Source organism: Mus musculus, chromosome 7, assembly GCF_000001635.26.
Source record: "Mus musculus strain C57BL/6J chromosome 7, GRCm38.p6 C57BL/6J".
Classification (NCBI taxonomy): Eukaryota; Metazoa; Chordata; class Mammalia; order Rodentia; family Muridae; genus Mus; species Mus musculus.
The window spans coordinates 73,407,672-73,426,615 of NC_000073.6; the positions used below are offsets into that span (position 1 = coordinate 73,407,672).

Here is an 18,944-nt window from a genome sequence, read left to right on the forward strand (position 1 = left end):
AGGGGTTCCCCGAGAGTCTCATGGGCTTGCCACCCTAGGATAGGAAGCATAGCAGAGACAACCAGAGACCCTGCTTCAACAAGGTAGAATGCAAGAACCAACTCCCCAAAGATGTCCTCTGGCTTCCAAACATGAGCGGATTCAAAGGAAACTCTTCCCAGACTGCAGGTGAGAGAAAGGTGACAAGGAAGCTAGCAAGTTCCCCTGTGATGTGATACAATTATAGTAGCCAACATTGATTGAGTTTGGTAGTGTTCCCTGCCAAGCTTAAGAAACTGTCCCTTGGAGTTAGTCAGCTAGAGACAGGACTTGCAGAGAGTGAGGTCCAAGACTTGTGGTAGGTGGGGAAAGATCTTTGAAGTCAGCAAGGTATTATGTCATCGCTCTGAGCTGGTAGAGGGACTGAGAGATGGTTTGGTTGATAACGCTGTATCCACACTTAGAACTGCTGTGTGTGAGCAGGGTCTCTTGGCACTGTAGCTGCATGAGATGAATCATTTAACATTCAGTAGATTCACACAGTAGGTCTTGCTGTTATCCCTTATTTCAATGAGTATATGTAAGTGGAGAGCTGGGGGAGTCTCACAATGGCAGGAGTGCTATCTAAATTCCTATCACATTTCTGTTATTTTTGCTGGAATTCTTGTAGATTAGCCATGAAGTCTTGTTTGTCTTGTTTTCTTTCTTATATATTGGCTTTTTTTTTATGTCCAAGAATGGTTGGTCAATGATCACTGCCCCGCTAAAAACAAATGCTGTCCCTTTTCTGCAATCTGGTCTATGTGTCTGGACCCTTCTCGCCATAGCAGGCCATGCACAAGAATCTGGAAGGCCAGACAGGGCACGTTACTCTCCACAGTTCACTTACCAGTGTATTATGAGTGGCTCCATCTTAGGTGAGGTCTCCCTGCACCTCTCACCCAGAGAGATCTTAGAGAAGAGGGTCCCAGCCATCCAGAGACTGCCCCACCTGGGGACCCATCCCATATTCAATCACCAAACCCAGACACTATTGTGGATGCCAACAAGTGCTTGCTGACAGGAGCCTGATATAGCTGTCTCCTGAGAGGCTCTGCCAGTGCCTGACAAATACAGAAGTGGATGCTCACAGCCATCTATTGGACTGAGCACAGGGTCCCCAAAGAAGGAGCTAGAGAAAGGACCCAAGGAGCTGAAGGGGTTTGCAGCCCCATAGGAGGAACAACAATATCAACTAACCAGTATCCCCAGAGCTCCCAGGGACTAAACCACCAACCAAATAAAACACATGGTGGGACTCATGAGTCTAGCTGCATATGTAGCAGAGGATGGCCTAGTTGGTCATCAGTGGGAGGAGAGGCCCTTGGTCCTGTGAAGGTTCTATACCCCAGTGTAGGGGAATGCCTGGACCAGGAAGCAGGAGTGGGTGGGTTGGTGAGCAAGGGGTGGGGGGAGGGGGTGGGGGTTTTCGGAGGGGAAACCAGGAAAGGGGATAACATTTGAAATGTAAATAAAGAAGATATCTAATAAAATAAGAAAAGGGGGGTCCCGACATGATGGCACGTGTGTTTTTCTCCATAGCCATCTCCCCCTGCAAAATCCTCAAGTGCAACTCTGAGTTCTGGAGCGCCACGTCATCAGGCAGCCACGCCCCTGCCTCCGACGACGTGCCGGAGTTCTGTGCAGCCCTGCGCACCTACGCCCTGTGCACTCGGCGGACAGCCCGCACCTGCCGGGGCGACCTGGCTTACCACTCGGCTGTCCATGGCATAGAGGACCTTATGAGCCAGCACAACTGCTCCAAGGACGGCCCCACCTCACAGCCGCGAGTGCGCACGCTCCCGCCAGCTGGGGACAGCCAGGAGCGCTCGGATAGCCCCGAGATCTGCCACTATGAGAAGAGTTTCCACAAGCACTCAGCTGCCCCCAACTACACTCACTGCGGCCTCTTTGGGGACCCACACCTCAGGACTTTCACAGACCACTTCCAGACATGCAAGGTGCAAGGCGCCTGGCCTCTCATCGACAATAATTACCTGAACGTGCAAGTCACCAATACACCTGTGCTGCCGGGCTCCGCAGCTACCGCCACCAGCAAGGTAAGGGGTCTGGGGAGGCTGGGCCAGGCCTGCAGGGTCACACTATGCAGGCACCTTGGGCACCACTGTGGTCAGTGAAGAAGCAAATGGGTTAGAAAGGAATGTTGTAGAGATTCCTTGTCGGGATATAAACCAACTTACAGCTATACCCATATTTTGCCTCTAGTGTGGTGTTTCTCAGACTAAACAGGCACTGCTCAGGAGAGAGTTGCGAGACCCTATTCTGGTGTCAGAAAGTAGTATATAAAATATATAGGTTTGTTTGCTTGAGTATTTCACACATGGGTGTACTGTATTTACATTTTTTCTACCCCTTTCTGTCCCTACTCCAACATGTGTCCTTCCCCTACCCCTCAGTATATGGACCTCTCCTTTGATGGTTGTGACATATATACATGTTTTATATTATGTGGTACATATACACAACCTATGGCGTCCCTTTAGTGTTGCTTGTATATATAGTCAAGCCATCGCTGCCAAGAAATGGAGAATTCTCCAGAAATGACAGGTTATCCAGTCCCAAGTGGTCAGCCCTAACCACATATATGTTCTAGCTAGGCAAAATAGAATAAAAGTAGCCCAGCATGGCGCAGATATAAAAATGGGCTCTGTGAGTGGGTTGGGTACAGTAAGGACAAGTGTTTGAGAAGCTTAGCTTCCAGTATGTGTGCTCCTGTTTGTACAAGTGTGCGCTGCAGACGATGTGAAGTGGACTCCCTCCTAGCCCTATAGTTTTAAAAACTGTAGTGTTTAGAGTTCAGTCAATAAAGCGCTTGCCACCCAAGTGTGAGGACTGTGCTTAGGTCACCAACCCCCACTTGGACAGCCATATAGCACCATATGCTTTGTCCCAGCCTTGGGAAGGCATTGGCCAACCAGTCTAGCTGAGTTGGTGAGCGTCAGGTTCAATGAGAGACCCTGTCTTAAACAACAACAACAACAAAGCAGAGAATTAATTGAGGAAGACATCTTCATTGACCTCTGCTCTCCACATGTCCATGGAGGCAGGCAGGTAGGTCCAAGTTCAAGGCCAGGCTGGTCTATAGAGAGGGAGGGAGGGAGGGAGGGAGGGAGGGAGGAGAGAGGGAAGAAGGGAGGAGAGAGAGAGAGAGAAGGAGGGAGGAGAGAGGGAAGAAGGGAGGAGAGAGAGAGAGGGAAGGAGGGAGGGGAGAGAGAGAGAGAGAGAGAGAGAGAGAGAGAGAGAGAGAGAGAGAGAGAGTTGCTAGGGCTACACGGAGAAACTGTGTCTCAAAAAATTGAAAAAGAAAAGAAAAAAAAAGAACCAATCAAAGGAGTCTGTGGCCTGCGCTCCTCTCTCTGACCGTCGGGTGGCCTTGCCCACCTCTTCGGCTGCATTTACAAATACAGCAGTTGTTAAAGGTGGTGGTAATGCTCTCTGTACCCGAGTTCCAGGATGCACACACCCCTCCTGCCTGGTTTGACCCCTGCATTTTTGGGATGAGGTTAGACATGGGTTATTTTTTTTTAAAGCCCTCAGTAGGGTCTGAGGATATAATTCAGTTGGCATTTAGTCCCCAGCACCACATAAAACTCCACATGGTGACACATCCCTGTGATGCCAGGTCTTAGGAGATGGAGCAGAAAAAGCAGGCTACTCTTGACTACTTAGTGAATTTGAAAGCAGCCTGGACTATGTGAGACCTTGTCTCAATAAACAAACAAACAAACAAGGCATGCGGTAGTTTTAATGCAGGTTCCGAGGCCACCGCTGTCGGATGGGACGGCTGAGCAGCAGAGGCTGCTGGATAAAGAGTCTACCCTGTGCCTCCGTGACTTACCTGGATGCTGAGAGACCGAGTGAGCCTTGAGCACCTGAGATGAGGGGGATAGAACGGAGCATGGGCCAGCTTTACAGAGTACCCTAGAGGCTCTCCAGAAGTTCTCACTCCTCCCTGAAGCCAGCCCTGACTGCCTAACTTAGCTCCTTATGACCAAACAGGAGGTTTCAGGAGGCAGAGGGACTTCCCCACCCAAAATGGCAGTTCATGGGAGGGGCTGGTCTGCTGGTCTCCCGAGCCTGGCGTGTTCTCTGTTGCCATGGAATCCACTGAGGGCCACTCGTTCTCTCCTCCAAGGGGGCTCGGTGTTTGGGTGACAGGTCTCAAGTCCTGCTCACTAGCTGGTGCCAGAGACAGCTAAGAGTCCCAGTTTCCCAGGCAAGAGGATACTCCTGCCCACCCCAGATTCTCCCTCCCCAGTGTACTTCTGCTAGGTAAGAGGAAGGTCTCCATTATTCTGAGACTTGCCAGGAGCTAAGCTATCAGACAGTGGGCATATGTCTGCCCTCTTCAGTGCCTGGCCTCTGTTGCTGCCCGCCCTGTCACCATAGCCCCAGGGGCTTCCGGGCTGGCTAGGAGGCAGTAGGTCTATTTCCCCAGGAGGAATGTGTTGGAAGACCACATGTTAGGCAGTGCCAGGCTGGCCCACAAGGCTGTTTCTGTTCCTTCTCTCTCTGCCACACCCTAGAAGGGGACAGTGAGGTAACCTGGCAGCCAGAAAAAATGCTCCATCGCTGCCACTTCCTTTGGCTCTGGTGGCCCTGACCTACCAAAGGAGGTCTTTCTGGGCCCTGCTACTGGGTAGGAAACAAACAGGTCTTCTCCGTGGCTGCCCTACCAGGTTCATAGAACCAGGTCATACTGCCTAGCTATGGCCAGAGCCATCCCTCTCCTCTTCCTGCTCCCCTTCCACCACCCAGCTGGTTGCAGATCTATGGCCAGAGCCATCCCTCTCCCTTCCCCTCTCCTGGCCCTCAGAAGGCTTAAGGGTACCCCAGGCAAGGATCCAAATACCTTCCTGCAGCTTTCAGCTGCTCACCGCCCTCCTTCCCCAGAGCCAAGATAAATGAATCCTGGGAGCCTGAGGCCGTGGCTTCTAAATGCAGCAACAAACATGGCTCTGGAAGGGACCCAGCCTCCCTGCCCCACCCCACGCTGTGGCCTCCAGAGGGCTGGCATCTGGGCACAAGGGGAGACTTGGGGATACAAAAGGGATGAGGACTCCCGAGCGGCCGCTGCTCCTCTCGATCTAGGGAGGTGTGATCACCAGTAACAACAGAGCCCAGACACAGAGCTTGGACGTGACCGGGAGGCCCTGACCTCTGCCATCTTGGAACTGGCAGTGTACTGGGGGGAAATGTGCCTGGCCTTAAACACCTGCACAGCTGAGGTACACCTATACCCCAGCCCTCAGCAATGGTCACGTGGTTCACCAGCCAAGCGGATTGATGGCTGATTTGTTTCTGTGATTGGTTCACTCCCTCTTACCTACAATGCAGGGCTCTGGGCACCAACAAACTGCCTGAGTAAGAGTGGGAGGCCTTCCCCACCCAGCCCAGCACGGAGACTCCCAGAATGGAGTTGAGCAGACCAGCCCTTCCTCTGTGAGCCAGGCTTTTGACCACAGCAGGCAGAAAACTCTCAGACCCCATCAGCTTGGCTCTGCGAGAGACCAGACAGTGACACTATTGGTTTTCTGTAGCCAAGCCAAACTCAAGACTCAGACCAGACTGGGAGCCCTGTGGTCCCCAGGTGAGCTACCTCAGTGGCCAGTTTCCAGTGCCTTGGCATTCTGCCGTTTCTTGAAGCCTCTGGCTCTCAAGTGTGTGCGTGCTCTCCGATTCAGCAGCGTGGCGTCTCCCTCAGATCAGCCCCTGTCTGTGTGCTGTCTGTGTCTTCTCTGGCTCAACCCCTGGCTCTGCTCGGGGAACTGGTAGGCTTTGCCACTGAGCTGACCCCTGATGACTGTGGGAATCCCCAGTGAAGGGATGGGGAACAGAGCGCCCCAGAAAAGCAAGAGATGTAAGAGACTTTTATCCCCAAAGTGATGCAGTCTCTGGGGACCTTCTCCCACCAGAGCCCAGACTCTAGCTCCAGCAGGGCCCCCTCCCTCTCCTCCTGACTTCCCAAAAACAGCCTACTCCTCCAACCTAGTCCTAACCCTGAGCTCACTACCTGGTAACCTTGCCCAGCCAATGCTATAAAGCCACATGCAGACAGGGTCTCACACAGGGTACCACCATTACCTTCCTGGCCCTTTCCCTCTCTCTTCAAGCACAACCAAGATAGGGTTTTCTACAGAAGAGCAGACTTGTCAGCCAGCTTCCCACTCCAAGGCCTCCTCCCAGTTTGGATGGTTGTGCCCATTTTACAGGCAAAGAAACTGAGGCTCTGAGGATAGGAACTCTACTCTGCTACCTCCCCCCACCCTCTTCACCCTTGTTTGTTTCCCCCAGCACTCAGAAACCAGTTCTACTATTTACTTCATCTGCTCAGGTCAGAGACCTCCAGAGGTCATGAACTCTTGCTCCCTCCTATATCCCCCCTCCCCTGCCCCCGCCCCAGCCCTTGGCTTCAGATGACATCATTAACATTCTCTCTTTCTTCACTCCCTCCCTCCCTCTCTCCACCCCACACACAGTGTGTGTGTGCGCGCGCGCGTGAGTGTGTGTGTGTGTGTGTGTGTGTGTGTGTGTGTGTGTGTTGGGGAGGGGCACATAGAAGTCCAGGGACCCCTTTGAAAAAGAGGATACCAAAGGCAGAAAGTCATCCATCCATGGTGGGTTGGCAGCAGGCCGCCAGGCTTTCGTCAGGCCCCCTTCGTGTTGTTACTTGTGGTCCCTGGCACCAGTGCCAAGGAGTCAGGCAGCCTGTCAACCTTCCAGGAGGCTGTCTCCGTGAGAGATGGGGGTTCAAGCCAAACCAGCCTTTCCTGTTCCGAGGAGACGGCTGACACTCGGAGAGCCCCCTTCCCCAGTCTGTGTGGCCTTGTACACCAAACAAGAGCACCAGCGTCCCTCACTTGCTGTCCCTCCGGTGGCAGGACCACCCACTTCCACACTACCCTGGTAGGCCACCTGTGTTGGTAAGAAGTCGCCATTTTCCTAGGTCTGGAATCTGAGTAGCTGCAGTTTCGTGCAGTCCAAAGCGTATGGCTCTGCAGCAGGGACAGCTCCCGCCTCTGTTGACCTCCCAGTGCATACTGGAAATGGGAGCCCAAGGGAGGGACACAGGAAATAGAGTCCTGTTCTTAAAAAGCTGCATGGCCAGTGCCTACAAGGCTTACACTCTGGGGACCTCCGCCTCCCTCCCCAGCCCTTTCTCCCACAAAGCCATAGAATGGGCCGGTCACTCATCATCTTGACCCCAAGCTGACGTCGTCATGGTGGGAAGGTTCTTTTTTGAAATCTTTCAGAGTAAGAAGAAAAGTAGTACTATCCAGCCCGGGCTGTGGTTTGTTGTTTTGGTTTGGGGGTTTGTTTGGTTAGCTTTCGAGACAGGGTTTCCCTGTGTAGCCCTGGCTGTCCTGGAACTCACTCTGTAGACCAGGCTGGCCTCGAACTCAGATATCTGCCTGCCTCTGCCTCCCAAGTGCTGGGATTAAAGAAGTGCACCCCCATTGCCTGGCCTGTATTGTTTTTATACAAGTACTATCTAAAAAGATGGTGGAGTAGGATTTTTAGTTTTGGCTTGGTTGGTTGGTTTGGGGTTTTGGGGGGGGGTAGTGGTGGTTTGGTTTGGTTTGGTTTTTAGTATTTCTATGGAGGAAGAACCCCACGTTTTAATAAAGCTAGAATACCCTAGCCTCTGAGAGTCACAGGTGCCCTACCCTACCCATGCCCTTCACCCCTCCTGCCTACGGGCCTGTGACACAGTGAGAAGACTCAGAAGGCTTCAGGTCTTCTCAGGTCCCAGAGCCCCTGGGTGCCACCATTTACTACCTGGTTAGCATGGGGGGACCCACAAAACAAGACAACGATGAGGCAAGGAACTCTCCCGAAACTGAACCCTTGTTGGCCTGCTCAACCTGAATGGGACACAAGCTGCTAGGCTCCACGGCCCTGGCCTCTGGCCACTCTGTTTACCTGGGCCTCCTGGGGTCTTCGCAGCTGTGGCAACTTGGAAATTCAGCTAGGCACTGTCTGCCGTCCCCAGGCCTCACATCTGGCCTTCCTGGCTCTTCTGTGACTCTGAACCCGGATCCTTCGACTTTTTCCCACTTCTGACCCCATCCAAGCACTGATTCCGGCTTCTGGTCCTATGGTTAGGGGCCAGAGACTCCCTTAGCCCTTGCGTGATGGCCGTTGGCCCTGGGAGTCTTCTCGGGCTATCATCATGGCGCTCTCTGCTGCTGCACTTACAGGGAGGACATCCCGCCTCAGCCAGGCTCCATGTGCTGTCCACTGGGGTAAAAGTGGGGCAGCATACCCTCTGGAGACCCACCAGCTAGCTAGGAGGTGCCCATTCCTTCCACGGAATTGTTCATGTCTCCAGCTTGGCATCCTCCCTGGGAAACAGCCAGACACCACACCCAGGATGACACAGAACATCCCAAGGCTACCCAGCTCCTTACCCTGTGAACTAGTGGTCATAAGACCCAAGGCCAGCGGTTCTCAACCCTCCTAATGCTATAACCTGGTACTACAGCTCCTCCGCATTATGCTGACCCCACCCCCCACCACAGAATTACTTGTTACTACTTCACAACGGAAATTTTGATATCGTTATGAATCGTCATGTAAATATTTTTTGGAGGCAGAAGTTTGCCAAAGGGGTCGTGACCCACAGGTTGTTGAAAACCACTGCCCTAGAGGTGAGAAACCCAAGCCTACCACTTCTGCCCTTCGTGGCTGGGTGGCCCTCGCTAGGCTGCTGCAGCGCTCTGAGCAGTTGTGAAACCCTCACAGTGCCACAGGAGATGGGGAATAATAACTGCAGGGCCAGCAGTGGCAGGCACGGGGAGAGAGTCTGTGGTTCTAAGGACAGACACTGCTGGCTCCACCCAGGCCCTCCCCTGTAGTCTCCATTTGGAAATGACCTCCCTACCTCTCCACCCCCTCCCCCCCCCCCAGATTGCATTGGTTCATGACCTCTGCCTTCTCGCTTTCATGGACTTTTGCACTCATCTCTGGGCATTACAGCCCTGCATTCTACATGCTCCTGGGCTGCATGCAAGACCAGGAAGGTGTAGCAGGGCCGTCCTTGCCGGCTTTCTAGTTCCCGCTGCCACTGCCGCTGGTGTCCCTTGGCACATAGCTGCTTTCCCCACTCCTAGTCGCTCTGCCTTGTCCTCTTGGCCATGTCTCTCTCGACTTCTCATTTCTGCAGACACTGGCGACTGTCCTGGGACCCATGCAGGTAACCCAGTCACAGCTTTGGCCACATTAGATAGCGCTCGTGAGCTGGAATAATTTGGGGTCTGATGTTTGGGGGAGCGGTTTTTACCCTGATCTTAGCGGACTAAAAACCTTTTAGTTTTCATTGGACCCTTTAATTTTATATTTTATTTTATGGCTCACCTCTCTATAGTGAGTAAGCCGATTTTTTTTAAGTTATGGTAGTGAGCGAACGTTTAAGTAATTTTAGTACATATATAATAAAAGTTACAAAGTATTAAGTGTACAAGAGTGTGGTTGGTATTTAGCTGTGACTGTTACGAAGAAGGGAGAGTCCACAGCATCCTGGGGTACCTCCCAGTCCCCTAAGACCTCTAAGGCACATCTCCTCACACATCCTGATCTACTCTCCTCTGTATCTTTTCCCCATAGCTCACCATCATCTTCAAGAACTTCCAAGAGTGTGTGGACCAGAAAGTCTACCAAGCTGAAATGGACGAACTTCCGTCTGCCTTTGCGGACGGCTCCAAAAATGGGGGAGATAAACACGGGGCCAACAGCCTGAAGATCACAGAGAAGGTGTCGGGCCAGCACGTGGAGATCCAGGCCAAGTACATCGGCACCACCATCGTGGTGCGACAGGTGGGCCGCTACCTGACCTTTGCCGTCCGGATGCCCGAGGAGGTAGTCAACGCCGTGGAGGACCGTGACAGCCAAGGCCTCTACCTCTGCCTGCGGGGCTGCCCGCTCAACCAGCAGATCGACTTCCAGGCTTTCCGTGCCAACGCTGAAAGCCCTCGCAGGCCAGCAGCCGCCAGTCCCTCTCCCGTGGTCCCCGAGACATTCCCCTATGAGACAGCCGTGGCCAAGTGCAAAGAGAAGCTGCCCGTAGAAGACCTGTACTACCAGGCCTGTGTCTTCGACCTCCTCACGACTGGTGATGTGAACTTCACGCTGGCTGCCTACTATGCTTTGGAGGATGGCAAGATGCTCCACTCCAACAAGGACAAGCTGCATCTGTTTGAAAGGACTCGGGAGCTGCCAGGAGCCGTGGCCGCCGCCGCCGCCGCTGCCACCACATTCCCCTTGGCCCCCCAGATTCTCCTTGGCACCATCCCACTTCTGGTCCTCCTGCCTGTGTTGTGGTAGACAGTTGGCCATGTAGGTAGGATACAGAGGAGAGTAACGACTGCCCTGAGCCTTGGGCTCCTGCCCCTGGCTTCTCCTTTTGTCTGAGGGCTCAAGTCAGCCTCAGGATGCAGCCCAGCAGGTGGGCTGGCTCCCTGAGACCCAGTGTTCTCTGCAGACCAACCAACCGTTCAGCAGAGGTGGCCTCCGCAGCTGACGGCCTGAGCATGGTGCCCTCAGAGCCGTCTGCAGATGTTTTGGCCGGGGTGAAGGGCGCGTGGGACAGCTCTCCCCTCTTGATTTGTGCACGCAACAAGGTTGTGGTGATTGATGCTGTGTTTTTGTGACAGTAGAGTTGTGTGAGGGAGAGAGCAGCTCCCTCTACCCTGACCCCCATCGTGTGAATGTGCGAACCAGAGCCCCCTAAGCTGAAGTCCACCCCCCCCCCGCCCCCATCACCAGAGAGACACTGGGAAAGTCGGCTCCTTCCACACCCTCACAATGCACTGAGACAGGCCCGGCTGACTGCTGCACACCTACTCTGGGGCCCCTGTGCCCTCCCACACACTCTCGCGCACACTGTTACACAAGCACACTCGCACACACTAAGCCCATGGGGACACCCCCAAGACCCCACATCAGGAAGGCAGAAGCATTTCCAAGATTCTATCCCCAGGCAGGTACTCCTTAGCAGTGTGACTAAGGGCATACCAGAGAGCCCTGCTCAGCATCTTTAGCAAATGGATGTAACCTTGTAGCCAGGAGGCTGTGCCCTCCTGGTCCCTTCCTACCCAGTGCTACGCAGGGACTGTCCCGTGCATCCAGCTACTGTGGATGTGTCTGAGGTGCTGCATCCAGGCACCTGCCTGCAAAGCCCCACAGTTGAAGGGAGGGTGTGTTTTGGCCTGAGGTCTAAGCGGTACCATTCATGGGCTCAGATCCCCAACTCTGGCTCCACCCTCTGCCCCTCTCCCATTGCACTTAAGAAATCGAAGTGCTGTCATTCTGAATGTTTCAACAGAGACGTGATCCTCCGGTTCCTGCCATCGCCACCCCTACCCCCACCCCTCACCCCTGCCCCCGCCAGCAGACATAAGAGTCCCCACCAGAGAGGGGCTGGGGTCTCAGGGCATGAGCAGCAGATCCAGTGGATAGGGCCAGCTGGCCTGCCCTGTCCTCTGCCCTTTCACTTGTCTCCTAGACTTCCCCTGCTGCTGGTCAGCAGCTACACCCCCCAGCCCTCTTGTCTGCATTTCTTTGTGGGAACTGAGGGGAGCACCTTCTAAGAGGCCTTCCTGCACCATGACCCTGCCTGGCGGGTTCTCCTCCCACTAGAACCTTCTTTCAACTCTCTGGCCACAGCCAGAGAGAGGCCTGTCACTGGGAACCTAGCTTTCTTTCCTTCAGCTCAAGGCCAGAGTCCATCCACAGAGCCCAGAGCCATTCCCATCTCTTCTGCTGTTCCAGAGGCCCCCCAAGGAACCAGCATGGCGGTACCGCCAGCCCCCCTGGGCCACCCAGCCAGCGGCCCTGCAGAGCCTACCCCAGCCCCACCCCCCAGGGACCTCTCATACACTGGCCGGGAGGCTGCAGAACCTGCCTCTCCCTCCCAGAGGTCCAAACCCCTGCCAAAACCACGTGGGTAGCTGGGAGGGGTCAGCTCCGCTGCCCCCTGCTGGTTTTTCAGCTATCCCTATGTTGGAAGTAAAAGAGTTGAAGCACTTTATTTTGGTTGTGTTTGATCACGTTCTGCTTGGAAGTGGGGACCCCTCACTGAGTCCACCTGTGTGCGACCTGTGTGGAGAGCCACTGCGTGTACATACTGTAAATTATTTATTAACGGCTAAATGCAAGTAAAGTTGGTTTTGTTTTGTTATTTTTCTTTTAGATGAGCTGTTGGAGTTTATTTTCGAAACAGACTTTGGTCCTTGCGGGGTGGAGAGGTGAGGTGGGTGGGTGGATGTGTCCCCACTACAAAGTGTGTCAAGACGGGGCTGTGTGGGCCCAAGTTGTGTGAGCTGTGAGATGCAGCTGTTTAACCACCATGGCCTTCGGGGACTGAGATTACCTCTCTTCCTTCCTATGCCTGAGCCGTTAGAAGGACTTGGTTGGTCCGTTTCCCCTTGCTCTGGGCACGTCAGGGCAGACCGATGTTATACGATGAAAGGCTGAGAGCTGTTGTCTAGAACAGAGTCTGGAATGGAGGAGGGTCTGCGGTCCATAATGGCTTCATCCAAGCCAGCATGACCGAGAAGCCCCAGCCACAACTCGACCCCTTCAACATCCCTTAGCACCCAGCCTAGGGGCCCAGTGATGTGCTCTGATAGCACCACTGTCCAGACGTGTGCAAAGCCAGGCTCCCTGCTGACTACGGGCACATGTTGTCGCCGTGATTCAGTGTCACGGGACCCAAACCATTTAACAGATTGAAGATCTGTGTGAGATGTGCCCCCCTGTACCATGCCCTCCCTGTCAAGGGCAGAGCCAAGGCATACACCTAGGTCAATTTTGCTTGTGATACTCTGTTCAAGTCAAGTTTAAGTCCCAGATAAGTAAGCTTGGTCAAGTCACTTAACCCTCTGAGGCTCCCAACAGCTCCCAGCAATGTCTTCATCTGCTCCCCAGAGGAGAGGAACCCGCAAGACTGGGGAGGAGACGAAAGGCCAGTAAGAGGAGAAATCCAGAGAGCATTTATGCCCACCGGACACACAACCTCAGCACCAGATGTGAGGAGAGAGAGAATGTTCAAGAGCCTTGCTTGAAACAAAGAAACAAGCAAAACCACAGGCTCTTAAACAAAGACCCTGAAGGGTTGATCTAGGAGGAAAGAGCTAAATGCACCCACTCTCCTGCATTGTCAGTCACCAAAGGCCTGGCCCCCCCAGTGGTCAGTGGGATTGTTAAAGAAAACAATCCCAGGGGAACAGCATAGCAATGGCGGGGCCATTGGCCCGAGCCACACGCTGGACAGACTGTGGAAAAGCCAGGCCCAGGCAAAAAGTCCTTCACTCTCCATCAGATGAAAGTGCCATGTGACACTTGCCAAAAAAATATGTGGGGCTTGGAATTTTTTTCAGGCTCCTAAATTTAACCCACAAGAATTCTTTCCTAAATACCACACCGCTCACTGCCCTCCAGAACAGGGGAATTTGCATCTCAAATGTCCGGGGCCAGCACCTTAAGTCTGAGTGCTCCAGTCTTCCTTGTGCATGACAGTTGCTCTGAGTTAAGTCTGAGTGCTCCCATCTTCCTTGTGCATGACAGTTGGTCTGAGTTAAGTCTGAGTGCTCCCATCTTCCTTGTGCATGACAGTTGGTCTGAGTTAAGTCTGAGTGCTCCCGTCTTCCTTGTGCATGACAGTTGCTCTGAGTTAAGTCTGAGTGCTCCCATCTTCCTTGTGCATGACAGTTGCTCTGGTGCAGACCTGGGCCGAGGCCAGTCAGCCTGGCAACCGAAGAGCTTTCGCATAGCCTGTGAGCTACTCTCTCTCTCCCACTCCATCCCCAACTGCCTATGAGTATGTAGCTCAATGTTAGGGCCCTTGCCTATGGTGTGAGAGACCTTAGGCTCCTGGGTTGTGCTCCCCCCACCCCCACCAGAGCAAAAACAAGGAAAAGAACTCTTAGGCTTCTCATATCACAAGCCAGAGTTTGTAAGGGTAAAAACCAGAAAGGACTGATCAGCGAAATCTGATAACTGCCCGGGTAAATTTGGAGGGAAAACTTATCTGAAGACTGGCAGAGGTCCAGGAGAGCCAGGCAGCACTGGAGCCTGTCTCTCAGGCCCAAGCATGGCTCAGAGCAGCGGCTGGGCATGTGAGCTTGGGCAGCAGGCTGACTTGGCATCGGAGCTGGGCTCTGCCTGTTGCTAGCTGTGTGGTCTCCCTTGGATTTTTTTTTTCTTGAGCCTTAGATTCCTGATCTGTAAAATGGAATTACACGTAGCCACCTCCCAGGGTCCTGTGGAAATCTAATGAGCTAATTCCTGGCACAGATGCCCAACATCAACAAGAGAACCCACCGAAAGAGGTCCCGGTGGCAGTGGTACCCAGGAACTTAGTCATTGATGAATCCATTTGTCTCGGGACAAATCCTGTATTCTTGCTGGGGAGATAAACCAATAGTTGATACTTACATAATCTAACGACCCACATGGCAGCAGACTCCAGGAAGAGAAGCAGGTACATTCTGAGTGGCCGCCTAAGGAAGGAAGAAAAGGGATGCTCCTCTTTGGAGGGGTAAAAGGCATGTGTGACTAACTCACCACACGAGTTTCTGGAGCAAGGCATGTCAGAAGGTGGAGAAAGCATTCTACAAAGAGCAGAGTATGCGGGGGTGTGTGTGTGTGTGTGTGTGACGACCTGGAGCAGCCCAGCCCAGAGCTCATAAGACCTTGATCCCTCTCGCTGCCATAGACCTGAGAACCCTGAGCAGTGGCTGAAGAAGGTAGGGAAGCATATAGCTGCTCTCAGTCCCCTCTCATTCCTCCTTCAGGAACAGGATGGCTCCAATCCTCTGGACTCTGGTGGCAAAAAAAAAAAAAAAAAAAAAAAAAAAAAAAAAAAAGAGAGAGATCTAAACATTGGAAGAACCGGGCAGCATGTGGGTTATCTGCGGTTAGGCTGGAGTCTGTGTGCGCCTGCTGCCCTCTGCAGGACAGTTCTAGAATTACACTTACTCTGGGATGCTATGTCAGATACAGAGATGGTCCCACCTAGGGAGGCATGCTAGTGAGTTTTCTGTCAGCCTGAGTCACCTGGGAAGAGGAAACCTTAATTAAGAAAACGCCTCCATCAGATTAGCTTATAGGCAAGTCTGTAGGGGCATTTTCTTGATTAATGATGATGTAGGAGGGCCAAGGCAACGGTGGGTGGAAGGGACCACCAGGGCTGAGTGTGCCACGGAGGGCAAGCCAGTAGGCACCATTCCTGTGGCTTCTGCTTCAGTTCCTGCCTCAAATTCCCGCCCTGACTTCTCTGCATGTTTGGAAGGGCTAAAATGAAACAAACCCTTTTATTCCCCAAGTTGCTTTTGGTCAATGAAGTGAAACATGAAGACTCTTTGGAAAGACAGTTGGAGGGTGTTTTGTTAGGACAAACACGTGAAGGAATGTTTCATTAAAGTGGACACAGGTGTAAAAAGCTAAGGCGGATTCGTGAAGGAATGCTTAGCTGAAGCAGACACAGGAGAAATGATGTTCTACTAAAGCAAGCACGTGAAAGGACGTGTGATGAAGGATTCTTGGCTAATGACAGGCATCGTCCACCTCACATTGCATTTGTCGGGAAACCATGGAGAGAAATGCACCAAAAACTTGTGGCGGTGTGCTGTAGTTTGTTGCCACTTTCAAGGACTCGGGCTGACTGGATGCATGTGCTGAGGCAGGACACGTGGAGGACACGTGATGCTTGGAGGGTAGAAATAGGACTCCACAGAATGACGAAGAGAGCTTGGCTTGCTGGTACAGCTGGCTGTGTAACGCTTGTGGGTCTCTCGTCTTCACTGATCTTCGCTTCCCTGAGAGATGCACAGCTGAGAACTTCTCCCGGGGCCCCTTCTGCTGTCTGGAGCTGAGGCTGAGGCCCGGCTGTCTCTGCTAGGTAGTGTCACTGCTGTTGCTAACCTGATTCTTCTGAACTGGGCTCCTGGTGCATCTGTGAGGTAGTTTATCTGTGAGGTGTTTGCGAGTGGATGGAGCTGCCACTGCCTGCTAACCTGTGAACTGAACTGCAGATTTCCAGACAACAGACAGGAGTTGCTCCAAATAACCTTTCTAAACAAGTCCACTTCCCTCTACCCCCACCCCCATATCCTTTTTACTAACTCTGAAGGGGGGGGGGGCTACAAGAAAGGTTAAAGCGTTTAAGAACCATCATTAAAAACAGGATTTGAAAAAATTAAAGTTACAAGTCATTGTGTTTATCTCTGAAATAGAAAGCAAACATGGACAGGTTGCAGGAGTGGTCTCCATCTTCAGTGCGTCTAGTGGCCCGACCATCCTCTCTAACAATGTGACCAGCCAAGCACATATTATGTATCCTGCAGGGCCTCCATCACGGCTACCTCTGTTGGCCCTTGGTGGGGCTAACAGAACACACATCTTGTAATCTTGCTTCTTTTCTCCCTTAGGTGGCATTTTGTCTGCTTGCAGTTTGCTTGTCTAGAGTACCCACCCCACTTAAAATAAATTCCAAGAAGGCAGGCCCCATGCTTCTGTTGAGAACTCCCTCCAATGAGCAGCCTGTCCCCAGGATCTAGTTGTAATTGTGTCCTTCTGACACTGAAGCTCTTCGATGGCTCTGTCCCTGCTGGGCTCCAGAGCAAGCGGTGGCTTTACAGAAGCCTCTTGCTCAAGCCACTGGAGCTTGGTGCTGGGAAAGGCCTGACCTCTGAGAAGGACAAGCTTTGTCCTGGTCACCCCGACCTCCCCAGCTGTCCTCTGGTTCCATCCCCAACTAAGAATGGGACATTGTCTCCTGCCTGGTGGCCTTCTCTCTGCCCTGTATGCACTCATACAACACACCAATTTGCAACTGAAGCTGCTTCACAGCAGAGATAAAATGGGGTGGGGGTGGGGAGGACACACTCTGACTCCCATGAATTCCTTTATGCCACCCAAACACCACAATAGTGCCTGTAGTTAGCAGGAGTTCCAGGAAAGGCAGAGAGCTCATGTGAACTCCCCATGCTTGCTTGCTCTGAGGTATGGCAATTTACTCTGCACACACTGCAGGTGAAGACCATTGTTTTTGTTCCCAAATAAAGCCAGAAGTGTGGCCAGGGACAAGCCACTTGGACACATTAACAGTCCAGGACATGCCCGGGACCTGTCACCTGAGGGAAAGTCTCACCAGCAGGGTCTGGGCAGGGTGCCACTATGATCAGGGGCATACAGAAAGGTTTTAGCTGGTCCAGCCACATCCACAGCCTACTCCACAAAACCATGCAAGCCAACAGGCAGCATGGGCCAAAGAAGGTTCTGACCTGAAGTATGACAGACGGGGCTTTTAGTTAAAGCCTTGATGGAATTGCCAGGACGGCTCCTTTAAAAGCCACAGACTCTGTTCTGACACACAGCTGATCCTTAGTTTTTGTACATGACCTTTCTGTTGGCACTAATTGAGCAGGGTTTGTGGTGATCACCAAACATTGAGTCCCTGCTAGGGAGGGCTGGGAGGCAAGGGCCTGCAGCTTCCAGAAGGTGGGCATCTTGGCAGCAGTGGGCTTCGAAGCCAGCTAACTAGCACTTAGATTGTCACAGCACTTGTTCCTAAAAGGTTCCCAGAGCTGTTCTAGCTGCGTCCTGAAGCAGGGGGATCACCAGGTTTCTTCACAGGACCTGTCCTCCACACTTCTCCACTCAGGCGCAAGCGTTATAGACCCAGCAGCCTCCTGCCAGGCCAGGCCTTGCACCTAAGGGTCCTGGACAACTAGCAAGGTGGAGTCCCAGCGGCCGCCCTCTCCCTGCTGAGTGGACACATGGGTGTGTTTGGCACTAAGAATTGAGAGAACCATAAAGGTTTGAGTTTTGTTTCAAAGACACTTATGTGCAAGTTTTAAAAACCCTGGGCTTGGGCAAGATTCTCCTAAACTCCATCCTAGGACAATTTCGACACATAGGCCAGGTCACCTTTCCTCTATCTGGGCCATGTTGGAGCTAAGCCTGCCGCTGTGCCAAACTGCAAGTGAACATTTGTGTCACTGTTTCCATAAGAAAAGCGTTTTTCGGGGCTGGTGAGATGGCTCAGTGGGTAAGAGCACCCAACTGCTCTTCCAAAAGTCCCGAGTTCAAATCCCAGCAATCACATGGTGGCTCACAACCATCCATAATGAGATCTGACTCCCTCTTCTGGAGTGTTTGAAGACAGCTACAGTGTACAGTGTACTTACATATAATAAATAAATAAATCTTTTTTTAAAAAATAGAAGAAAATTTTTAAAAAAAGAAAAGTGTTTTTCCGCATTCAAGAATATATAACCCAGGGCTGGAGAGATGGCTCAGTGGTTGAGAGTAGTGACTTCTCTTCCAGAGGAACCAGTTTCAATTCTCAACACCCATACAGCAGCTCACAACTGTTTGTAATTCCAAGATCTGACACCCTCACACAAACATACATGCAGGCAAAACACCAGTGCCCATAAAAGGAGAATAAATCATGAAGGAAGTTAGGAAGTTAGGAAGTTGGGGAGGGGAGGGGAGGGGAGGGGAGGGGAGGGGAGGGGAGGGGAGGGGAGGGGAGGGGAGGGGAGGGGAGAGAAAAGAAGAGAAGAGTATATAACCCAACTGATTAACTGCACTAAAGCTGTAGGCTGTAGGCCTGATGTCTTACTTCTCTCTGGACAGAGGTGGATGTTTGAAGCAGGCTCCCCATGACCACTGTGAAAGATGAGGGCAACCTCTCATGACTCAGTTTTAATGGCTCCATGCCATTCCCTGAAGTACGCAGCTGTGGTTTGTGGCTGTTCAGGGACAGAAAACTATTTAGAACCAATAACAAAAATGCAACTTAAAAAGCTTCCATTGTCGAAGATGTAAACAAGCATGGACACACAGCTTGCAGCCAGCCAGGGAGGGAGACTGTGGCGTGTGCCTCACACCAGAAT

At 52.4% G+C, this 18,944-nt stretch overlaps 1 protein-coding gene across 2 annotated transcripts in view; it reads left to right on the forward strand.

The window, feature by feature from the left end:
- The window catches only part of Rgma (repulsive guidance molecule family member A), a 44,380-nt gene extending 32,152 nt beyond the window's left edge, over positions 1-12,228 (forward strand). For both annotated transcript variants that reach the window (NM_177740.5, XM_006540902.2), the window contains exons 3-4: positions 1,561-2,078; positions 9,646-12,228. In NM_177740.5, coding sequence (NP_808408.2) covers positions 1,561-2,078; positions 9,646-10,362 — 1,235 coding nt within the window. In that variant the 3' untranslated portion in view covers positions 10,363-12,228. The remainder of the gene's footprint in view (positions 1-1,560; positions 2,079-9,645) is intronic.
- Positions 12,229-18,944: the final 6,716 nt, after the last annotated feature.